The following is a 23,796-nucleotide window of genomic DNA, read 5'->3' as shown; positions in this document are numbered from 1 at the left end:
GGTTTAATCTGACCTCTAAACAAAGTGCAGAGGGTTTCGTCTGACCTCTAAACAAAGTGCAGAGGGTTTCATCCCACCTCTCAACAAAGTGCAGAGGGTTTTGTCTGACCTCTAAACAAAGTGCAGAGGGTTTCATCTGTAAGTCTCTGTCCAAAGTTTCTCTCATCTGCCTCACCCCTGTAGTCATTCAATAAAGGGGCATTTGTTTAGATTGACTGCAATCCCCTTTTCCGTGTGGTTTTTGCACTCTGAGGTCAGTAAAATGAACCATCACCAGCCCCACTCGTAGAGCGGATTGTGACATCATCCCACCTCTAAACAAAGTGCAGAGGGTTTCCTCTCACTTCTAAGGACCAACTTATCCTGAAGAGCCCTGGGAATGTCACTGGGGCCATGCCTTGGAAAGGGACAGGCTGCTGAGCAGGAATCATCCCCAGGCCCTCCCTGAGTGTCCCAGGAGCAGCAAGAACTCATCCCAAAGAGCTGCTCCCATCCGTCCATCCATCCATCCATCCATCATCCATCCATCCATCCATCCATCCATCCATCCATCCATCCATCCATCCATCCATCCATCGTTTACCACATCCCAGAACTGTCCCTGGATGGAAGCTGATCCTAAAGAGCCCTGGGAACATCACTGGGGCCGTGCCTTGGACAGGGACCGGCTGCTGAGCAGGAATCCTCACCAGGCCCTCCCTGAGTGTCCCAGGAGCAGCAAGAACTCATCCCAAGGAGCTGCAGCCATCCATCCATGGATCCATCCATCCAGCCATCCCTCCATTCCTCATTCACCCCATCCCAGATCTGCCCCTGGATGGGGGCAGATGGAAAGCTGCTCCCCTCCACCCCAGCCTCTTCCTTGGAGCTTTAGGAGGGGAGGAGAAGCCCCCCTGGGACGTGCCACCCCCTGAGGCCCCGCAGAACGCCCGGGGAGCAGCAAACAGCCCCCACGCTCTGCTCATCTGTCGGCAAAAGCTTGGGAAGAACTGGGAATTATTCAGGAGCCCTGCTCCAGTGCCCTGTGAACAATATCCTTTTCATATCTGCAGCATGATAAAATCACTTGTTACTGCACTGCTGCCTGAGTCATCCTCTGGCAGCGTTATTAACCCCGCGCTCACAGCCTGCTCGGGGACTCGGAGCCCTTTTGTTCCAAGACTTGGAGATTTATTTGTCAAGTCTGACAGCTCTGATCTCCTCTTGCAGGGAACAACAGTGCCTGAACAGGAATTTATGAAATCATGAGCTGCAGGAAATAGCCAAAATCACAGCAAGGGTTGATTTGGAAACGAGGAGGAGATAAACAACATGGAGATAATAATCTGCATTTCCATAAGAAAAGGCTCACTAAAAAGATCTGAAAGCATCCAGGAACAGGGCAGTGACAGATCTCACGTGTGCTTAACATGTGGTTTATAGAGTTTTAAGAAGATATAACAACATTTAAACTCCATCCAGGCATCTTTCATTCTGGATCTTGAGAAATCAACAGGTACAAATGAGACACACTCAGTGTAAAAATGAGATTGTCTTTGCTCTTGCCCACGTGCCAAGATGAGCGGTGTTACCTTAAATACACAAGCTTAGAAAACAAGCCCTGCATGCCATTAACATTATCAGGCCTCATCAGGGCAGTGCTGTGACATTTTAAAGCCGTTTTTCATCACAAAACTCCATCCTCTCTTGCGAGAAACACAACCCGTGGGCACAGGCAGCACCGTTCACCACCAGGACCTCACCAAACACAAATAAAGCCATTGATCAGAGCCTGCCCACCCCAAATCCCAGGAGTGCCACACTCTGGGTGCCCTCAGCCAGCATTTAGGGGACGCTGGGTATCTGAGCACAAACCACAAAGGACAGAAATCACAGCCAGACCCCTCTGCTGTGAAGTTTTGTGTCTTATAAAACCAGGAACGAAATACGTATCTTGGGATTTACGGACACCCAGAACCGGCTCTAGCACTGGGCTGGATGTTAAACCTGAGCCCAGTGCCCACCCTGAGCCAGCCCTGGGGGTCCCCCGGGCACCCCCAGCCCCAGCAGGAGCTGCTCTGTCCCTGCGAGGAGAAGAAAGCAGAGATGAGCCCACCTTTGCCAAAGCCCAGCCCTCAGCCCACCAGGCAGGGAGCAGGAGCGGGTAAAAAGTGCAGAAACACCACCCAGGCTGTGCTTGCTGGGCTCTTAATTCGGTAAATAAATAAATTAACTCCGTTGGGATTAAAGGCTCCGTGTGCCGGGGAGGGATCCCCAGGCACAGCTGGCCTCAGACCCTCAGCTCAAACCCCCCTGCTGCCCCTCTGGCAGCATTAAAAGGGGTTTGAGAACTCCGGAGTTCCAAATGCGGCCCTTTTTATGGTTTTAGCGAGTCTTAACTACACAAACAGGGGATGTGTGTCCTAAGGGGAGAAGCAGCAGTGCAATAATAGCCCGAGATCTGGTGGAATACTCTGTTAATTAGGCTGAGCTCAGCCCCAAAAGGCACATTCTGTCTTGTTTTTTGAGGGCTAATTAAGAATAATATCGAAGGGGAGGGGGGGAAAAAAAATCCCCACGAAATCCCCGTGTCTGAATTAAGCAGGAGAAGGGGCTCTGCTGCAGGGGCTCTTGCAGGGCTGAGGGGATTTTCCATTCTGGCCACCTCCCCCTTGATCTGCTTTTTAACTAATGTGCACTGGGTGGTGAATATTTAACAAGTTTTCCTCGTGGTGGTGTAAAATCTGGCCATAAAATGAAGCAAAAGAGGAAAAAAGGATGCTCAGAGGTCAGGTTTGCCAAGCACTCTCTGGTCAGAGGTTCAGTTCAAGAAAATTCAGAACCAGCTTTGAAAACAGCCCAAACAAAACCCCAGAAAATCCAACCAAGCAACAATTCATGGTCAGGTAACCCAAATATTCCCAGTGCTGGAATGTGAATCCCAAAGCCTGGAGTTTGCAGTGTTTGGCAGAGGTGAGGAGCAGCCTTTTGGGTTTGTCAGAGCACATTAAATCCCTTTTCCCTCTGGAGTCAAACACCACAAGCACGATGGGCAGCAACGGTTTCAGTGGAAAAATCCCACTTGGAATTCCAGGGTGGAGGTGGCAATTCCCTGTGGGGAAATTTCTCCATCAGCACAGCACAAGGAACAGGACAAATGCAGCAAAATTATCCCTAATCCAAGGGATTTCCAGGGCTGAGGGACACCCTCTGAGCAGAGATGAAAGATTCCTTTGTCATTGTCATATTCTCTGGAAAAATCCCTTCACCAGGATTTTTCTCCTGGGAAGCTGAGAAGCCTCAGAGAAAAATATAAACAACAATTATCTGATTGTTTCTCCTGTGTTTTGCTGCTTTGGAATGTGCTAGGTGATTGTTTCATTGGTTGCATGTGAATAATTTTGACTTATTGGCCAATTACAGCCAAGCTGTGTCGGGACTCTGGAAAAAGTCACAAGTTTTCATTATTATCTTTTTAGCCTTCTGTTTGTATGCTTCCTGTATTCTTTAGTACAGTTTAGTTTAGTATTCTTTAATATAATATAATATAATAAAATAATAAATTAGCCTTCTAAGAACACAGAGTCAGATTCATCATTCCTCCTTCATCCTGGGGACCCCGCAAATACCACATTCCCCGTCTGGAATTGCACAGCCAGGATGCAGCAAAGCCTTGGCAAACCCAGCAGTGCCTGGCTCTGGAGTCCAGCCACGAATTAAAGGTTGTGGAGAACTTCTCATTCCCCACGTGCTCCCCTGTCACCCTCGGGAATGCACAACACAACACCCCCCAGGCACCGCAGGGAAAAGGGACAAAAGGAGCAGGAGGGAAGTAGCAAAAGGAGGAAAAAAACCCCGTTCAGCAATTCTTAATGAGGTCCTGCTGGTCTCTGGCTGGAGCTTCTGAGAGCAAGGCACAGAAATTCCACATAATTACAACAAAAATCCTCACCTACGAACTGGGATCCAGTCTGGTTTTTAAGGCAACAATGGACTGTTCCTTTTGTGAGTGACTGCGATGTCAAAGAGTGACTGAGTAACAAATCTCTTCCTCGTTTTTATCCCATTTCTATTTGAAACCCTGGAATTTAAATCAGTTTTGTTTGGAATAGATACAGCCTTACTCTTGCCTGCTCTTTCTTTGGCTCAAGAGCGGGACTTTTCACCTGGGCACAGCTCTGCCTGGCAGTGGCATCATCAGGGGAGTGAGAAAAGTGCTTTTTGAGGAAAAAAACCATAAAAAGGAGGCCAGAGAGGAGCCTGATGGCGGCTGCTGGCCGTGTCTGGATAGCCTTGCCCCCAGCCTTAAGCAGAGCTTTGTGCTCCAGAGGCAGGAGAGGAGCTGGGGGTGCCAAACCTGACCAAAAAGCAGAAGTGCCCCCTGCCCCTGCCCTTTGTCCGAGCCTGCCGGGCCATTCCTGCCTGCAAACACCGATTTTGGGAGCTGCAGCCCCGGGCAGGGACCTGCTCTGCCCTCTGCCCTGCCCACGGGAGCTGCAGCTGAGCCTGGGCCAGGACTGTGCTTCATAAAACACAAACTGGTTAATAAAACACAAACTGAGCCGGGGGAACGGGCTTATTCCAGGGGAGGAATAAATTCCAGGATAAATTCACCTTGTCCCCTCTGCAGGACGAGATCCCTGGAGCTGCACCTGAAGCTCCTGGCATTCCCTTTCCCCTGGACAGCAGTCATTCCCTTTTCACTCTCATTCCCTTTTTTCTGTCCCCTGGACAGCAGTTATTCCCTTTCCTCTCTCATTCCCTTTCCCCTGTCATTCCCTTTTCCCTGTCCCTGGACAGCAGTAATTCTCTTTTCTCTCTCGTTCCTTTTCCCTGTCATTCCCTTTCCCCTGTTGTTCCCATTTCCTTTCCCCTGGACAGCAGTTATTCCCTTTCCCCTGTCATTCCCTTTCCCTGTCCCCTGGACAGCCGTCATTCCCTTTTCCCTCTCATTCCCTTTTCCCTGTCATTCCTTTTCCCTGTCCCCTGGACAGCAGTTATTCCCTTTCCCCTCTCATTCCCATTTCCCTGTCCCCTGGACAGCAGTCACACTGCCAGCACTTTTTATCTCTTGTTAAAAGCAATATAAAAATTTTATCTCTTCCTCTGTAGCCACATAAACAGGGAAAGCAAAACACGGCCGCCCTGGGGAGAATTTGGATGGCCTGGCCCTGTTTGTTTCCTAAACCTCCCTTTTTATGGCCCCTGCATTGTCCCTGTGAAATATCACCTGTGCTGGTGGCCATAAACCCCGCTGCTGCCGGGACAGCAGTCAGGGGACAGGGACAGCACGATTGCTGCCTTTAATATTCATTAGTGCCAAACTGAGGCACATCAAGGTGGATTTTGCTGCCTCCTGGCCAGCCCGGAGGCACCTGGAACAAAACAATCCTGGAACGATCCGGCTCTGGGGCTGGCATGGCCCCAAACCCAAACCCCAAACCCTGCGGGTCCAGGGCTCGGCACAAGGAGAATCCCGGCAGGGAAAATGAGCAGCAAAGTTTAGCCTGGCACGGAAAGTTGCTAAAATGATAATTACAGGAAACAAAAATCCCACTGCCTCTCAAAGGAACAGATGATTCAGCCACATTTAGCTGCTTTGGGGGAAAATACCGGCTGGTGGGGTCCCGTTCCCACAAACGCGCCCATCGGCACCTCCAGTCTGCCCAGTACAGCACCCCCAGTCTGCCCGGTTCAGCACCCCCAGTCTGCCCAGTATAGCACCCCCAGTCTGCCCAGTTCAGCACCCCCAGTTGCTCTGAGCCTCCCTCGCTCAGGATCATCCCCTCCACCCCACGGAGCCCCACACCTGGCTCAGGTGAGCAGGAGCTCCCAGGGAGAGCCGGGACAATTACCGGGACAACAATTAGCAGGACAGTAATTACCGCGACAACAATTAGCAGGACAACAATTAACAGGACAACAATTATCGGGATAACGACCCCGAGCCACCAGCCCGCCCCACCAAAGGCAAAAATCCCATTTTGGGGAAGGCTGCGGGGCTCCCTGCAGGGCTCTGACTGATGGCACCGTAATTCGCTGTCACCTCCACGTTTCCCACTTCACGGATTTCCAAATGACACCGGAATTGTGTTGTTTGCACTTTTAATCTTGTAAAAACCTCTCCGGCAGCCACACGCGTTCCACGGGGGAGGATTCCTAATTTATGTAAAGTATTACAGAAAATGATCTATATGACAGTTTGGTGTAAAATGCTAAATGCAAGTCATTACTCACTGAAGATAATTTGAGAGTATTGTGTCAGGGGAGACATTAGATTGCAGAGGATAAAAAGTTGGAATAGGTATTCACATATTTATCCATATTTGCATAATCAACTGCAGGAGGTGGTGGCTGTTCTCCTGGGCCCAGCTAACACACAATGAACTCAACGGCACTTGGGAAACTTTCCATTATTTCCCAAACTATCCACACAATTCCTGGGTTGTGTTGGGTTTTTTTTTTTGGTCTGTTTTTCTTTTTTTGTTTGGTTTTTGTGGTTTGTGGTTTTTTTGTTGTTGTTTTTGTTTTTTTTTTTTTTTTTTTTTTTTTTGCTTGTTTGGGTGGTTTTTGTTTGTTTGTTTTGTTTTTGGGGCTTCTTTTTTGGGTTTTTTGGTTGGTTTTTTTTTTGTTTTTTTCTTTTGGGTTTGTTTGTTTTCCAAGGTAGCTGCAGTTCCTATCCCCAAAAAAGCCCATTCCTGGATTCTGGTGGCGTTTGGAAGCAGCCAAAGCTGGTTCCAGCTGGCTGAGGGGATGGGGATGCTGCTCAATTGGTACCTGCTCAATTAAACATTTCTCCACTGCTCCAGCTCTGCACTGGGAGGATTTATCACTCTCCATGTTCTCAAGGCTAACTTATTATTTTATGATCTATATAATATTAAAGAATACTAAACTAAACTATGCTAAAGAATACAGAAAGGATGCAGACAGGAGGCTAAAAAGATAATAATGAAAATTGTGACTCTCTCCAGAGTCTGACACAGCTTGGCTCTGAATGGCCAAAGAGTGAAAACAATTCATATGAAACCAATGAAACAATCACCTGTGGGTAAACAATCTCCAACCACATTCCACAGCAGCAAAACACAGGAGAAGCAAATGAGAGAAGAATTGTTTTCCTTTTTCTCTGAGGCTTCTCAGCTTCCCAGGAGAAAAACCCTGGGCGAAGGGATTTTTCCAGAAAATGTGACGGTGACAAGCCTTGGGCAGCCCCTCCCTGCTCCATCCCCCAGCAGACACAAAGCTCCCCGTGAGTCCTCACAGACATTTTCCCAGCTCGTGGATTCTAAAAGAACACGACAGAGGAGCTGCTCCAATGCTGCGCGCAAGAGTCGTCGTAAATTAAAAATTAAAAAGTATTCAGCAGCTCCAGAAAGAGTTCAAGCCCATCTGTTACTGTAAATTACCTTTTGTTCCTTTATCTTAATGGAACCATATGCCAGGGGCTGGGAGCTGACAGCTGAGGCTCCTCTCTGCCTGAATCCTGCTCGGGATCCACAATTAACACCCAGCTTTAATCACCGCCTCACACGCTCTGCACTGCCTGGCAGGGCTGGGGCAGAGCCCTGGGCACGATCCCCAGGTGTGGCCAGGAAAATCTGCATCTCCTGCACTCCTTCCCTGCAGCTGCCCTTGCTTTGCTGGCTCACTGTCATTTATAATATAATTTCCATGAATCCTCAGTGATGAAAGTTCATTTGGAGTCTGTGAAGTTTCTGTGACATCCCTCAATGAACCTGTGCTGGATTCATGAAGCTCCAGCAGCTCATGGGGACCACAGAGTGTTTTCCCAATTAACTGAGATGTAATAAATAAAAATTCCCATTGGATGGGTGAGGAACACCTTGCTTTGCTGGCTCACTGTCATTTATAATATAATTTCCATGAATCCACAGTGATGAAAGTTCATTTGGAGTCTGTGAAGTTTCTGTGACATCCCTCAATGAACCTGTGCTGGATTCTCTGTAATTTGTGAAGCTCCAGCAGCTCATGAGGACCACGGAGCATTTTTAAAGGAACTGAGATGTAATAAATAAAAATTCCCATTGGATGGGTGAGGAACTCCTTTTTTTTTTCTGGCTCACTGTCATTTATAATATAATTTCCATGAATCCACAGTTATTAAAGTTCATTTGGAGTTCCTGAAGTTTCTGTGACATCCCCAATGCACCTGTGCTGGATTTGTGGAGCTCCAGCAGCTCATGGGGACCACGGAGCATTTTCCCAATTAACTGAGATGTAATAAATTAAAAATTCCAATTGGATAGGTGGGGAACTCCTTGTTTTTCTGGCTCACTGTTATTTATAACAATTTCATGAATCCACAACAATTAAAGTTGTAGATTCATGAAGTTAGGTTCGTTTGGAACTGAAGTTTCTGTTCATTGAAGTTTCTGTGACATCCCTCAATGAACATGGATTTGTGAAGCTCCAGCAGCTCATGAGGACCACAGGGTGGTTTTCCCAATTAACTGAGATGTAATAAATTAGAAATTCCCACTGGGTGGGTGGGAACAGCACACACCTGACCCCCCTGGAGAGGCACAGATGGGAAAGCTCAGCCTGGCTGGAGAGGAGACCCTGCACCAACCCGGAGAAACGGCAGGATCTGGGCACAGCCAAGGAATTCCAGCATCCCCCTCAGCTCTGACCACCAGAACCACACACCAGGCCTGGGTTTAAGAAATAAAATCTAAAAAACCTTCAAAAGAAACCCCGGGGGTTTGACAATCTCGCTGTTTTGCTCCTTTTCTGTTTAAAATCCCTCTCAGGAGACACAAAGATGGGCTTAGCCCAAGCTGATCCCAGCATTTTCCTCCTTGAGGATGAGCCTCAATCCTGGAGTGTTAAAGGCTGGAAATGAGGGGTTGATAAGGACAGCAAAGCACATCTCCCTCCCTCCCTCCCTAATCTCCCACCAGGGTTTGTTGGTCACAGCCCAGCCAGGCTGGGGGATCCCAGCCCCAGCACAGCTGCTGAAATCCGCTGGAATTGGGAAATTGTCCCTCGCCGTCCCCTCCCCACCCTGGCCAGCCTGCACTCCTGGCCTGTTTCCAGCCATTATTCACCCTCAAAATGTGACATTTCCCAGCCTTAACAGTACCAAAAATGTCCTGTTTCCAGCCATTATTCACCCTCAAAATGTGACATTTCCCAGCCTTAATAGCACCAAAAATGTCCTGTTTCCAGGCATTATTTACCCTCAAAATGTGACATTTCCCAGCCTTAACGAGCCAACAGTGTTACAGGAGTAAAAAAAATCAATTTATGTGCAGCCACCCTCAAACCCAAACAAAAGAAAAACAGACAAAAAAACCCCAAAAGCCACAAAACCAAACAAAAACCTCAAACTCAAAACCTGGGATGAGGATTTACCCCAAACCTTGGGATGAGGATTTATCCCAAACCCAGGATGAGGGTTTACCCCAAAACCTGGGATGAGGATTTACCCCAATCATCAGAACCTTCCCAGAGCCCAAACACACAATTTAAAACCAAAATAAAATAAAAATTTGAATAAAAATTAAATTAAAATAAAATAAAATTTAAATTAAATTAAAATGAAAATTAGCCCTCCCCTCCTGTGGGGGACACAAATGCTCCTTTCCTGGGTCAGGCAGAGCCTGGCAGGGATGAGCAGAGCCCTTGCTGCAGCTCCCCAATTTCCCAATTTCCATCTTCCTCCCCGGGGCTCTGGGGGTGCCAGGGGCTTTGGGGGCATTCCCTGAGCCAGCCCTGCAGCCTCTCCCCAGGGAAGCAGCGAGTTCTCCTAAAAGGGAGATTCCAGCTCAAAGCAGGGAAAGGATTTTTGGCAGAGCTGGTGGAAGTTCCCGCAGGAAAATGGGAATATCCCAGGCTGGGCACTTTGGAAAGGGAAATAATCCCCCAAAGTGCTGCTGTCCTGCCCAAAACCCCCTCTGGGAGCAGCCAGAGCTGCACATCCCCACAGCCAGGAAGGGATGGCTGCATCCACACATCTCCTGTTCATTAATAATAATAATAATTAATAATAACCTGCTTCTCCAGCGACATCCAGGCTGGAAAGGATGGAAGGAAACGTGAGGAGGAACTCTGGGTGTCCACCCTCGGTGTCACCTCCACCACAGAAATTATCAGCTCTGTAATTTTTTGAAACATTTTACTATTAAAGCCTGAAATGTATTCAGAGCACCAAATGACACCTCCACTAAATGTGCTTTTCCAGCCCCTAGCCAAGTTTAAAAATAAACTTTGCATCTGTTAGCATTCTATTTCTGCATAAAAGAGAGCAGAACAAATCCTTGTAATTTTAAAGATAAAATACTCCACTGAAGATAATGCCACTGCACCACTGCTGGAAAACTTCACAGCAGCCAAGGCTCCGTGCTGTAAACCCTTTTATGAGGCTTTAGTGCTTGGAAATGAAATTGTAAATGGGGAAGCGCAGATTGCTTTGATTTAGGAAATTGTTGCCATTAAAGAGTTTACAAAGAACCTGGTGCTGTCCCCGAGGTGTCGGGGGAAGAGCTCCCAGCTCCTCGTGAAAATCGTTGGTATTCCAGGGCTGCTGCTCGGTGCAGAGGGAAAAATCCTGAGCAGTCCTGGTGAGCCAGGAGAGAGGGACAGAGAGAGCTCAGCTTGGTCCAAGAGAGGGAAAGGGAAAAGGGAATGGAAAAGGGAATGGAAAAGGTGAAAAGGAAATGGAAGAGGAAAAGGGAAGGGGAAAAGGGGAAAAGGGGAAAAGGGGAAAAGGGGAAAAGGGGAAAGGAAAGGAAAGGAAAGGAAAGGAAAGGAAAGGAAAGGAAAGGAAAGGAAAGGAAAGGAAAGGGAGAAGGAGAAGGAGACAGAAAAGGAAAAGGGGAGAAGGAGAAGGGAAAGGAGGAGAAGGGAAAGGAAGAGAAGGGAAAGGAGAAGGAGAAGGGAAAGCAGAAGGAGAAGGGGAAGGAGAAGGAGAAGGAGAAGGAGAAGGAGAAGGAGAAGGAAGCTTTATTTGGAGCATGTGGGTTACCAGGCTCTCCAGTCACTGTAGCAGAGTTCCCAAATCCCTGTGTGCATGGAATTTTCCCTCTCAGTTTGCTCTCTGCCTCTGGCCTGGGCAACTGGCAGAGGGACAAAGCAGACACCCAGAAGGGAAGAGGCACCTCGGGCAGACTCTGATCTCCTCAGCACCACCGAGTGCCCACTCCAGGACCCAAAGCCAAGGGTTTAAACGAGCTGGAAATTGCTGCTTGCTGGGAAACTCCTGACCCAGGTAAGATAAATTCCTCCAGGATGCATTCAGGAGTCCAAATGCATCAAATAACCTCAGCTGACCTGCTCTTTAAGTTGTTTTCCAGGCCGTTTCTCCCGGGCTGCTGACCTGAGAATTCCCTGTCAGTGGGGACGGAGGGGAGGGAAAAGCTCTGCAGCCACAGCAGAGCACCAAGAGAGGGCAAACACCAGGGCAGGCAGACACAACAGCGAGAGAAAAGTGCAAGATATTAGCCAGAAAGGCTCCAGAAAAATATAAAAATAAAATAAAAATTTAAACCTAGCAAAACTGCCTCAGTGAGGAAACACAAACCCAGCAGCTCCTCCCAGGCTTTGCCAGGAGCAAACCCTGAGCAGGTGGGCAGGAAAATGAAACTCCTGATCCTACTGGAGCCATCCCAAAGCCGTCCAGGGGTCTCAGCAGTTTGGGGCAGCCCCTGCCCTCTGCACAGCCCCAGCCTCCAATTCCATCCTTGCCTGGCTCCACTGGAGGGAAATTCAGAGCTCTGCCTGGCTCAGGGCAGAATTCCTGCCTGGACTGGTCCCACCTTGCCAGAATTGCACCCCCACCTCACAGCAGCACCTGGGACAGCTGGGTCTGCACCTGAGAGAAAGGAATCAACTGGATGGAGATTTCTGGAACCACTTGGGGGTCCTGACCCTCCCCAGACCATTTTACAGACACTGGATCTTCACAGCTGCCAGCAAATCAGCTTTCTGAGAGGAACAGAGGATTTGTCTTTCCCAACAAGCTGTGGGTATGCTGGTGGATAAAACCAGCACTGGGAGAGAAAAGAAACAATGGGAAGGATTCCACTGATTGATGAATGGAAAAGATATTTGCTTTTACAAATAGACTTTAGGGTTGCTCATAAATGAAACTGGACATCAAAAGATGGAAGAAACAATGGGGAAAACCCCCAAATTCCATACGAATTAAAAATTAGAAGGGAGGGTTGTACATTAGAGGGGAATCTTCGGTATCAGGTGTTATGGGGAGTCTGAACCTCTCAGAAATGGGGAAAGAGAGAAGGGAAATGCAGCCAGGAAATTGGGATAAAAGGGAGGCTGCATCCTCCAAAAATCTGAGAGACCCCAGGGGATGCCCCATGGCCTCTCCCTTTACTGGAATAAAGTAAAAGGACTCCTCTGTCTCCTTTTGGACACAAACCTCTGATGTTTGTGGATTAATTTTCCTGACATTTCCAACAAATTGAGAGCAAAGCCAACATTCAGCCTTGCCAGAGCCCCCAGGAAGCCTCAGATTCCAGGGACCCCTCGTGGGGCTGAGACCCAGAGCTCCCCCAAACCCTCCACAGCAGGAGCTGCTGCCCTGGGGACAAATGGGATGGTGACTGTCCCCCTGCCACCCCAGAGTGCCACTGCTGCTGCCCTGGGGACAAATGGGATGGTGACTGTCCCCCTGCCACCCCAGAGTGCCACTGCTGCTGCCACCCCTGACCTCCAGCCCTCCCAGCCCCAGGTGGAACAGGGAAATGCAGCTTGGGGTTTGGGAACATTGGGGTATGGAACAGGGAAAATACAAATGCAATTTGGGGTTTGGGAACATTGGAGTTTGGGAACAGGGAAATTGCAGTTTGGGGTTTGGGAACAGGAAAAATGCAAATGCAGTTTGGGGTTTGGGAACAGGAAATGCAGCTTGAGGTTTGGGAACATTGGGGTTTGGAAACAGGGAAAAACAGTTTGGGGTTTGGGAACATTGAGATTTAGGAACAGGGAAATGCAGCTTGGGGTTTGGGAACAGGGAAATGCAGTTTAGGAAGAGGGAAATGCAGCTTGGGAACAGGGAAATGCAGTTTAGGAAGAGGGAAATGCAGCTTGGGAAGAGGGAAAAACAGTTTGGGAACAGGGAAATGCACTTTGGGAACAGGGAAATGCAGTTTGGGAACAGGGAAATGCAGTTTGGGAACAGGGAAATGCAGTTTGGGAACAGGGAAATGCAGTTTGGGGTTCCCCCCTGGCCCCCCCAGCCCTGCTGCTCCTCAGAGCCCACCCTGGGGTGCCCCAGGGGAAGCTGCAGTGAAACCCACGCTGGGTTAGACACAAACCCCCCACGAGGGATGTTTTTATCAGCAAATTCTTTCCCACCGACTCTGGAATTTTCCCCTTATTTGATCCTTTAATATTAAAGATGCTTTTGTGCCTCAAAGGTGTAAAATCAAGGACTTTGTTTGCAAAGCCTCCCTGCCAGGACTCTGATCCAGGCGCTCAGAGCAGGAGGAAATTTCAGTGCTTCAAGCAGGTTGTTATTTTTTTTAATATCACCATCCATTAACAGAGCTCTGAGACCTAAATATTGATTGCCTTTTGACACGTTATTGATCACCACTGTTTCACACAATTTATTCCCACGAACATTATTCAACTTTAAATTAAGTACAATAATTATTTCAATTATTTAGAATGGAATTATTAGTTAAATTACAAGCAGCGGCAATGTAAATTGTTATGAATAAATAACAATTTAGGAGGTCAACAAGTGTTTTAATTGGTTTTAATTTGTACGTGGCAAATATCCTCTCGGAGTAATGAGAAGAAAATGGATCCAGATCCAGAGGTGAATTTTCAGAGCAGATGTTACCAGGGCAGCTTTTCACTGTCCTGACACTGCCCAGACCCAATCTCATCTTGAATTAAGTAATTGGCTCCTGGGCCAGATAACAGGGGCCTGGACAAGCACTCGATTTTCCCTTTTATCTTCTTTAAGGACAATAATTTGTTCTGCATTCAGAGCTGTGTTCCTCCCACGGCATCACTGCTTTGAATGGGGAGAGAGAGAGAAAAAATCACAACAAACCCAAGAGTGCAGGGCCAGAGCAGCTGCAGGAATTGGCATTTCCAGGGCTCAGCTCTGAAAGGTTTTGCTCCCTCTGACCATCAATAATTGCTCTGCTCTGGCCCAGCAGCATTAACCTGAAAATCACCTGGCCCAGGGCTGGGGGTGGTGTGTGCAGAGGCTTTTTTTGTCTTTTACTGACACAAAGCCCAGCCCTGGCACAGCTCCGGGTGGTCCCTCCAGCGCTCTGCCTGCCCCTGACAAACACCCTGTGAAAACACGGCCACAAATCACCAAATTGCCATTTCCTGCAGGTTTTACTGCCGGAGCTCCCCACGTTCCTCAGGACACCTTCCAGGTTAAACAAAGAGCGAAAAAACAAAGAGCTTGCAGAAACTCGGCGCGGCCACCGGCACCCATAAAACATTTTAACTGAGCACTCATTTAAACACAACCTTTGGCACCCCCAGCTCACCGCACAGGCAGATTTAGCCCAGCTGCAGATCCACCTGGCTCTCACTCATCCAGGCCAGCCCTTGCCTGCTCAGAGGTTTTAAAACCAGCCCCAAACCCGGGTTCAGCCCAAAGCTCCAGTGCTCCTTCTGTGTGAAAAACGCCCATCGCTTGGTTTTAAAAAGTCACGAGTTTTTCAGCAATATTCTTTCTAAGTTTGTGTCTGTGTCCTTTCTCTATTCTTTAGTATAGTTTAGTATAATATAATAGATAATATAACATAATATAATATGTATAATATATATAACATATTTAATATCCTTTTAAAAACATGAAGTCAGATTCAATCATTCCTCCTTCATCCTGGGGACCCCACAAATACCACAACATTATTATTATTATTATTATCATTATCATTATCATTATTATCATTATCATAACTATCATCTTTATTATCATTATTATTAATTAACAAGTCGATATTATCAATTCTTTTTATTAATTTTTTTTTAAATTATTATTTCCTCCCGAGCACTCAGAGGATTTTTATCCCCAATTGTCTGTGAGGAGAGGGCCCGTTCCGAGCTGGTTTTGGAGGATTCTGCGCCCGGGGTCTGCCTCGGAGGGGTTTGGGCACTGCTGCACACGGCAGGGCTGCAGCCTGGGATGCTGCAGGGCCCGCAGTGGCAGGGGTGACACTCCCACCCGCGGTGGCAGGGGTGACACTCCCACCCGCGGTGGCAGGGGTGACATTCCCACCCGCGGTGGCAGTTTGTGACATTCCCACCCGCGGTGGCAGGGGGTGACACTCCCACCCGCGGTGGCAGGGGTGACATTCCCACCCGCGGTGGCAGGGGTGACACTCCCACCCGCGGTGGCAGTTTGTGACACTCCCACCCGCGGTGGCAGGGGTGACACTCCCACCCGCGGTGGCAGTTTGTGACATTTCCAAGCGGCGGCAGAGCCAGGGCAGGCACGGCACGGGGACAGGGACAGTGATGTCCTGTCAGGGAGGGCTGCGGGGCAGAGCTGGTGGCTGATGGAACGCACTGACAGCACTAATCCAGCGGAAAAAACCTCAATTCACATGCAATTAAATCACTCTTTAAAGGGAAAAAACACCCGCGGGACAACTGTGAGCGAACTCTGGAATCCCGTTTGTACCTCGGAGATCCAGCCCTGAACCTGTCCCTGCCCACCCAGGGGGAACTCACCGCGGATGTTCCCAGAGATTTCATTTAAAAAATGAGAAAACACCAAAAACCTCCCTGTGCTGCTCAGACCCTCTTTGTGCCCTGAGCACAGAGCCTCAGCCCAGCCCAGGCTCCCTTGGCTGGCACTTCTGTTCCATAGTCCCTGGTTTGGGGTTTTTCCTGATGGGTTTTCCTGTTCCAAAATTCCTGGTTTGGGGTTTTTTCCTGCCAGTTTTCCTGTTCCAGAGTCCCTGGGTTTGGTTTTTTCCGTGTTCCAGAGTCCCCTGTTCTGGGTTTTTTTTCCTGCCAGGATTTCCTGGTCTGGAGTCCACAGTTGTTGGTTTTTTTTCCTGCTGAGTTTTCCTGTTCCAGAGTCCCTGGTTTTGGGTTTGTTTTTTTTTTTTTTTTCCCTGATGGGTTTTCCTGTTCCACAGTGCCTGGTTTGGGGTTTTCCTGTCAGGATTTCCTGTTCCATAATCCCTGGTTTGGGGTTTTTTCCTGCCAGTTTTCCTGTTCCAGATTCCCTGCTTTGGGTTTTTTCCCTGTTCCAGAGTCCCCTGTTCTGGGTTTTTTTTCCTGCCAGGATTTCCTGGTCTGGAGTCCACAGTTGTTGGTTTTTTTTCCTGCTGAGTTTTCCTGTTCCAGAGTCCCTGGTTTTGGGTTTGTTTTTTTTTTTTTTTTCCCTGATGGGTTTTCCTGTTCCAGAGTGCCTGGTTTGGGGTTTTCCTGTCAGGATTTCCTGTTCCATAATCCCTGGTTTGGGGTTTTTTCCTGCCAGTTTTCCTGTTCCAGAGTCCCTGGGATTGTTTTTTTCCCTGTTCCAGAGTTCCTGTTTTGGGTTTTCCCTGTTCCAGAGTCCCTGGGTTTGGGTTTTGGGTTTTTCCCTATTCCAGAGTCCCTGTTTTGGTTTTTTTCCTATTCCAGAGTCCCTGTTTTGGTTTTTTCCCTGTTCCAGAGTCCCTGTTCTGTTTTTTTCCCTGTTCCAGAGTCCCCGTTTTGGGTTTTTCCCTTTTCCAGAGTCCCCGTTTTGGGTTTTTCCTGTTTGTTGGGATTTGCTGCCAGCCCCAGGGGGGTTCTGGGGAGCCCCTGAGGCTCTCAGGCTGAGGGCAAAGGGGGAAGTCACACCCCAGGGCCCTTTACCCCAAAGTTTCCCTCATTCCTGAGGCTGTGGCCAGGAATTCTTCTCCCAAAGGAGAGGGAATTTGGGCAGCAGTGTTTTGGGGTCACAAACCCAGGCCCAGTCCCCCAAAGGAGGAGACTCCCAGTGCCCCCAAACCCCTCACTCCCATTTCAGGAAAATCCTGCAGCCAGCACAGGAAATCTGATTTCAGGGCTTTCAGGAGAGCGCTGGGAACGGGCAGATCCACCAGGAACAGGGCCTGGAATAATCCAAATAAAGATTCCTGATGCTTTTTCCCCCCCAGCTCCTGTCCCTGGCAGGAATTCCGAGCACTCAGGTGCTCTTGGGTGGCCAAGGAAGGGCTCTGCTCACCCCAAAGTTCTGGGTTTGGTCTTTTTTATCCACAAAAAGCACGAAATGAAGCTTCTGGGGCTAATTAAAGAGAAGGTGATGGGGTTTAGGTCCCTGGGCAGTCCCTGAGCGTGTTAATTGTCCGCACTGAGAGCCCACAAATCCACCCTGCAGCTGATGGAAGGAACCTGCACAGGCTGGGTTTATTTATTTATTTATTTATTTATTATTCTGAGGGGGTGTGAACAAAGAAAACCCCAAGCTCCAGCACCTCCAGGTGAAGCAGCACTGTTGTGCCAATTATCTAAAGCCTAATTAAGCACAGAGGATCGCTGACTGTGCAGCGTTCTGGAAACAAAAATCTGCTTTTCATCTGGCAAAGCCTCCTGGGGATAACCAAACTTCCACTCCCAAGGTCTGACCTGGGCAGGGAAACAGGGATGCAAATCTCTGGGAAGGGAGGAAAACAGGAATAGAAATCTCTGGGAAAAGAGGAATAGAAACCCCTGGGAAAGGAGGAAAAGGAGAAGAGAAATCCATGGGAAGGGAAGAAAAGAAGAATAGAAATATCTGGGAAAGGAGGAAAAGAGGAATAGAAATCCATGGGAAAGGAGGAAAAGAGGCATACAAACTCCTGGGAAGGGAGGAAAAGAGGAATAAAAATCTCTTGGGAAAGAGGAAAAGAGGAGTAGAAATCCCTGGGAAAGAAGGAAAAGAAGAATACAAACTCCTGGGAATGGAGGAAAAGAGAAACAGAAATCCCTGCAGTTCAGCACTTTCACTGCAAACCAAGTGGGAAGAGTGCAGGGCTCCATTTGTTGTGTTAATCCCCCAGTTTTAGACAAAATTCTCCTCAAACGCTCCCAAAAAGTCCCTTTTGTTCCCAGCTGAGCCCGTGGCTCTCCAGGACTAATTGGCTCTCACCAAATCTACCACAGAAAAGCCTCTGCCACCCTCAGCCCCAACTTCAGCAGGGTTTAAAAAATCGGTAAACAGGCCTGAGGAGCCCCATGCTGCAGCTGCCATTTCTGCACTTGCATTTTCATTTTAATGCAATTTAAGGTATTCAGCTCAAGCTGCTCCCCTGGAGATGCTCTGCACCATCCCAGCCCCTCGGTCTGCGGGGAGGGGCCGAGGTTTGGTTATTTCATTCTCATTTAGGCTTTGATCCACTTTGCCTTCCTGGACACGGATTGAACTGTTAGGAAATGAGTGAAAATCGCCTGCAGGAGGGCAGGTTTTTGTTCCTGTGGGGCTGCAGAAGTCGCTGGGAGCATCACAGGAAATCTCTGGCAGCAGCAGAGCCAGGGCTGGGCCAATTTCCCTGCCACGATTTCCCTGGATTTTGGGGATTTTTGAAGCAGATCCCCCTCAGAGCAATCACTGAAACCCAGAAATATCCTCTGCTTTTGGGGGCAGGACAAACACCAGCATCCCACACCTTTCCTGGAGGTGGGGAAGGGAAAAAGGAGGAAAATCCTTCAGCTCATCCTCTGCCTTTCCCCCCTACCTCAGCCGTGGGGACATCGGCCATAAAATTGACTTTATTTTGTTTTATACCAAATGCCAGCCACTTACAGAGCTTTGCTGATTTGGGGCTATTTAATAAAAAGCTATTTAATAAAACAGCTTGCAGAGCTTTGCTGATTTGGGGCTATTTAATAAAAAGCTGACATGAACTCCCAGCAGCCTGGGGTTGTAGAGCCCAGCACGTTTCACCTCCTGCCCCCTCTGAATCCCCCCAAAAAGGATCAGGGGCTGTTTTATTCCCAGCACTCCAAGCCACTGTCCAGGAGGGGAAATCATTCCAATAATCACATTTTAGAAGCTTTTCTTTTTCTCCCTCACCTCTCAAACACCAAAATCCTTTCCCAAAAGTCGGAGTGAGGAGAGCAGAGGCTGAGTGAGCCCAGGAAAATTGGGAATTGAGCTGCTGCTTCTGGATGGGGAGTTGAGCCTTCCCCGTGCAATTTGCCACCCCCAGCCCCCTTTTATTCCAGCTCTGGCCTAGGGGTGTCTCCCAGAGGAGCTCAGCCCTAAATCCAGCAGTTTTCCAGGCAGGATGAGCTCCTGGGGCATTCCCAGGGCTCAGCCCCAGCCCAGCCGTGCTGGTATTTAATTTACCCAGCTATTTAATGCCATTAAACACCACCAAGGCAGACTGGAGGGCTCCAAAAAGTGCTTTTATAAAAAGCAGAGGAGACAGAGAACATTCTCTGGAGCTCCCTTTCCGAGAGCAGGCACTGAGGATACCTGTGGCCCCGAAAAGCAGGAGTTGGAGTGCTCAGAGCTGCTCCGGGGGTTTGATGTGCCAGGGCCAGGCTGGCACACAGAAAACTCTGATGGCAGCAGCTCTGCCCACCTCCAGGTGCGGAACTCATCCTGGAAAAATGTGATTTATGTTGGGCTCCCTGGGGCTGAGATAAATCAGAACAGAACAAAAGGCACTTTTAGAAGTTCTGCTCCATTTGTAGATTGGGAGTTAATTGTCCAATTCCAGCTTGGAATTGGACAATTTGGGCCTGTTTGCTGAAGAAAAAATAAAAACAAAAAAACAAACCCCAATAATTCCAAGCAGTTACCGTGTAATTTTCCAGAGGAGAAGAAGTCTTTGCAGAATAATCAGTTCTTAAAGAAATCTCACAGCAATAATCCTCCCAAATCCTGCTCCCCAGACGTCTGCAGCAGAGGCTTTGCAGCTCTCAGAAGCCTCAGCAGGAGCACGAGGAGGTTCCCCTGCTCTGAGGACATTTCCCTGCAGAAGCGATGCCTTGAGTCTCAGCTTTTTTATTTTTCACATTCTGTAATTAGGCTGTAATCCTGGGCTTGGTGTTAAGTGTCTGCACGTTCTCTTCACAGGGTGAGGAGACAAAATAATTCCTTTTCCAGCCTGAGAGCAAGGGCAAGCTCCAGGCCCAAAAAGTATAAACAACTGAATTGGAGAGAGAAAAACAAGCAGGATGGGACTTCATAACCTAAAGCTGGAATTGGGCAATTAACTCCAGTATGCAAATGCATCCTGTGCTATTAATTACCCTGTGTTATTATTGATACAGGGCCTGTGCCCTCAGCCGGGGCTGGCACAGCACAAATGTCCCACCCAGAGCTGCTGAATGTCCCCAAACTGCCCCAAACCTGCCCCTGGAGCAGAAATGGGCACAGCCAAGGAGCAGCAGCCCCTGGTGGCTGCAAATCCCAGCCGCTTTAGGATGAACAGCTGGGGGCTCATCCAATTCCCGTCATTAAATGCAGGACAAAAGGGCCAATCTGGGCACCCCAGCCCTGCCCTCACCCCCAGGCTCATCCCCACACCAGCACAAGTTGCTGGTTTTACCCAAACCCAGCCTTGTTTCTCTGGAAAATTTTTAAAATTTCTTTTCTGTAAGCACGCAGCTCTCTGAATAGCAGAGATCAGAGCTTCTCATGGCCAAAATAAAATAAAAAAAGCAATTAAAAACTCCCCAAAGCCACAACAGGAACGCTCGGAGATCTCTGCTCCAACAGCTCCCACCCCATTCCTTCGGGTGGCTTGGTTTTATCAGCAGTTAAATCCCCAAACAACGCTCGTTTAGCACCAAACCGAACAGAAAAATCCCCGAACAACGCTCGTTTAGCACCAAACCCACTCGGATCTCTGTGATCTGAGCTCGGGGCATGGGGACCGAGAAGCAGCAGGGAATTTACAGAATTCACAGAATTCCAGTCAGAGATGTGCAGCTCACAATGAGTTTGGAGGCACCGGTGAGATAATAAATATTAGTGACTCTCTCCTCCAGTTAGCAGCCTGTCAGGGCGATTTTTTCCTGTAAAAACACAAGCCCAGAGCTATCCATGTATATTCATTCCAACAGATTTCAAACGCCTTGCCAGGGGTTTCTACAACCGCTCCATTTGTCTTTAATCCCCGCTCAGAACAGAAACCTGAGCACAATCTGTCTCTGAGGCAGCTTCGAGACAACTTCATAAACCAAAACCTCCCAGCTCCGGGCTTGGAGCTGAGCTTCAACTGCTCCAGCCAGGCAGCACCGCCACCAAAGTGCCCCAAAATCACTGCTCTGCCTCACAGCCATGCCCAAAACTCTGCCCCAGCCCAGAAATCCAAACCTCCAACCTGGCGAGTTTTAATTAAAGAGCTGGAATTTGTTGCTTGGCAGCACCAGAAGCATCCTCCAGCCCTGTGCTCTGAAATTCCAGCTCCTGACCACGCTTCCCCCAGAGCAAGAGCTGCCAGAGGTTCCCAGGTGGGAGGCACAGAAGGCACCGAGCATCCCCATCACTGATTTGGGCACACGGTTCCCTCTGCAGGCACCGGGGCTCCTCCATCAAAGTACAATAAAAATCGGGAATTATTCTTTTCCATTCTACTCCCGTCATTTATTTCACTGCCCTCTAAGCTGGTGGGGTTCTGGGGGTTGGTTGGGGGTTTTTTCCTCCCCAAAACACCACATTTTGTCTGTTACACAAAATCCTCCTCTGCTGGAGCTGTAATGCAGGGAGAGGTCCGGGCAGGTGAGGTGGCCAGGGAGGTTCAGCACCTGTGGCCAGCTGGCACAAGCCCGTGGCTACCTGAGGATGCTCTCCCCTACAGAGATCAGAGCCCATAAATTCCATCCGAAGGAAAAATGGACGCGCGGACACGCCGGGCGTGCAAAGGGAGAGCTCCGCTGGTGAGGATCCTGCGAGGAGCCGCAAAGTCTGATCGCTGCGCTGTGAGAAAGGAGCGTTTGAGCCGAACATCGCAGAGCCGAGCACCGCAGCAGGCGCCTTCCTCCGACAGGGAGGACAGAGCCCCGGCCGCACCTCCCCGCACTCCCAGCGCCGGGAGAAGCCCAGGCAAGGTGCGGGACCCGGGCGGTGAGGGCTGCTGACATCCTCTGCCTGGCTGCCCTGAAGAGGTGACTGCCCTCCGGTGATTTACCAGCGAAAAGTGAAATAAAATCACAAAAAAAAACGGGCTCGGAGCATCTCCATTGCCTGCCTGGCACACGGGAAACAGATCCACCATCGGCCGGAGGCATCCGGGGGATGAGACCGCGCTGCCCGCGGGTCCCGGAGCCCGTCCCGGGACAGCCCGAGCGGTGTCCGGGCAGGAGCAGAGCCGGAGCCAGCCCCGGCTCCGCGGGATGCCCGCGGCTGCTGCGGCTGCTGCGGCGCACAGCGCGGAGCGCTCCGCAGCCTGCGGGGATGCGCTGCGCGCCACGGACCCGAACGGCCGCGACCACCCCGGGACCACGGCCGGGACCACCCCAGGACCACGGCCGGGACCTCCCCGGGATCATCCCGGGACCCCCAGCGCAGCCCGGCGCCGTCGCCTCCGGGGCCCACGGCGGTGCGGGTGTTTCTCCGGGAGACGGGATGTGGATGTTTCTCCCAGAGATGGGATGCGGGTGTTTCTCCCGGCGTTGGGATGCCGGTGGTTCTCCCGGCGCAGGGATAGCGGATGTTTTTCCTGGCGCTGGGATGCGGGATTCCTCCCGGCGCTGGGACAGCGGATGTTTTTCCCTGCGGGTCCCCGCCATCCCCCCGCATCGCTCCCTCTCCCCCATCCTCCGGCGCTCTCCCGGCCCCGGAGCAACCGGTGCGAGACCCCCGCCCCGCACAGTCGCCCTGGGGAGGGCAGGACGAGCCCCGCTTACCTCGCAGCGCGGCCGTCCAGCTGCACAGCCCCAGCAGCAGCAGCAGCAGCCGCCGGTGCCGGCGCGGGGCTCCTCCGCCCATGCTGAGCCCGCAGCGCCGGGGATGGAGCGGGGATGGAGCCCCGGGATGCGGAGCCGTGGATGGAGCTGCGGGATGCGGAGCCCCGGGATGCGGAGCCGAGCTCCAGCCAGAGAATCAGCCGGGGTTTTGGGGTGTTTTTTTCCCGCTCCTCTCCCCGGCGCCGTCTCGCTGCTCGGCTCCCGGGGATGCGGCTCTCCGGGGCCGCGGTGCGGGCTCCGCTCCCCGCTCCGGCCGCCGCCGACTCCGGGGCCGCGGCGCGCGCCCGCATCACTAATGAGCCGCCCCTCCCCCCGCAGCCAATTAGGGGCGCGCGGGGCGGGTCCTGCCGGCGGCGCGCGCGCAGGTGGGGGGGGGGGAATGGGGACGTGCGACACCCCCCCCCCCTCCCTTCCCCCCAAAGTGCGGCGGGGGAGGGGCACCCAGGTGAGCTGGGACACGCCCAGGTGCGAAGGGACACGCCCAGGTGTGCGGGGTGGGGACACGCCCAGGTGTGCGGGGTGGGGACACGTCCAGGTGTGCGGGATGCCGGTGGGGACACACCCAGGTGTGCGGGATGCGGACACGTCCAGGTGTGCGGGATGCGGACACACCCAGGTGTGCGGGATGCGGACACGCCCAGGTGCGAAGGGACACGCCCAGGGCCCCGCCCCACACTGTCCCACCCCGGAGGTGCGGGACCCGCCAGCCCCGCCCCGGGAGAGCCCCTGGAAGCAGCTCCAAGGCTCCCCCGCAGCCCCGAGGCCAGGCGGTGACACCCAGGCTGTGACACCCAAGGGTGGCCCCGTGCCCTCCCTGCCCCTTTCCATCCTCCCCAGATCGCTTCACCCTTTAAACTCACAGTTTAAACTCATCCCTGTGCCCAGGAACAGGATGAAAAAGCCCCCCAAGCCCACCCCCCATCCTGGGCTGCTGTTATCAATATTGCAGGGGGCTGTGATCTAAAATTCTGTTTC

General features: G+C 50.6%; 1 protein-coding gene across 1 annotated transcript in view; it reads right to left on the bottom strand.

Moving 5' to 3' along the window:
• The window catches only part of UNC5D (unc-5 netrin receptor D), an 88,936-nt gene extending 66,093 nt beyond the window's left edge, over positions 1-22,843 (bottom strand). The window contains exon 1 of the mRNA XM_041479666.1: positions 22,762-22,843. Coding sequence (XP_041335600.1) covers positions 22,762-22,843 — 82 coding nt within the window. The remainder of the gene's footprint in view (positions 1-22,761) is intronic.
• Positions 22,844-23,796: the final 953 nt, after the last annotated feature.

The sequence above is a fragment of the Pyrgilauda ruficollis genome, unplaced genomic scaffold (genome assembly GCF_017590135.1).
Source record: "Pyrgilauda ruficollis isolate IOZ18807 unplaced genomic scaffold, ASM1759013v1 scaffold113, whole genome shotgun sequence".
Lineage (NCBI taxonomy): Eukaryota > Metazoa > Chordata > Aves > Passeriformes > Passeridae > Pyrgilauda > Pyrgilauda ruficollis.
This window is presented reverse-complemented; position numbering and strand designations above follow the sequence as displayed.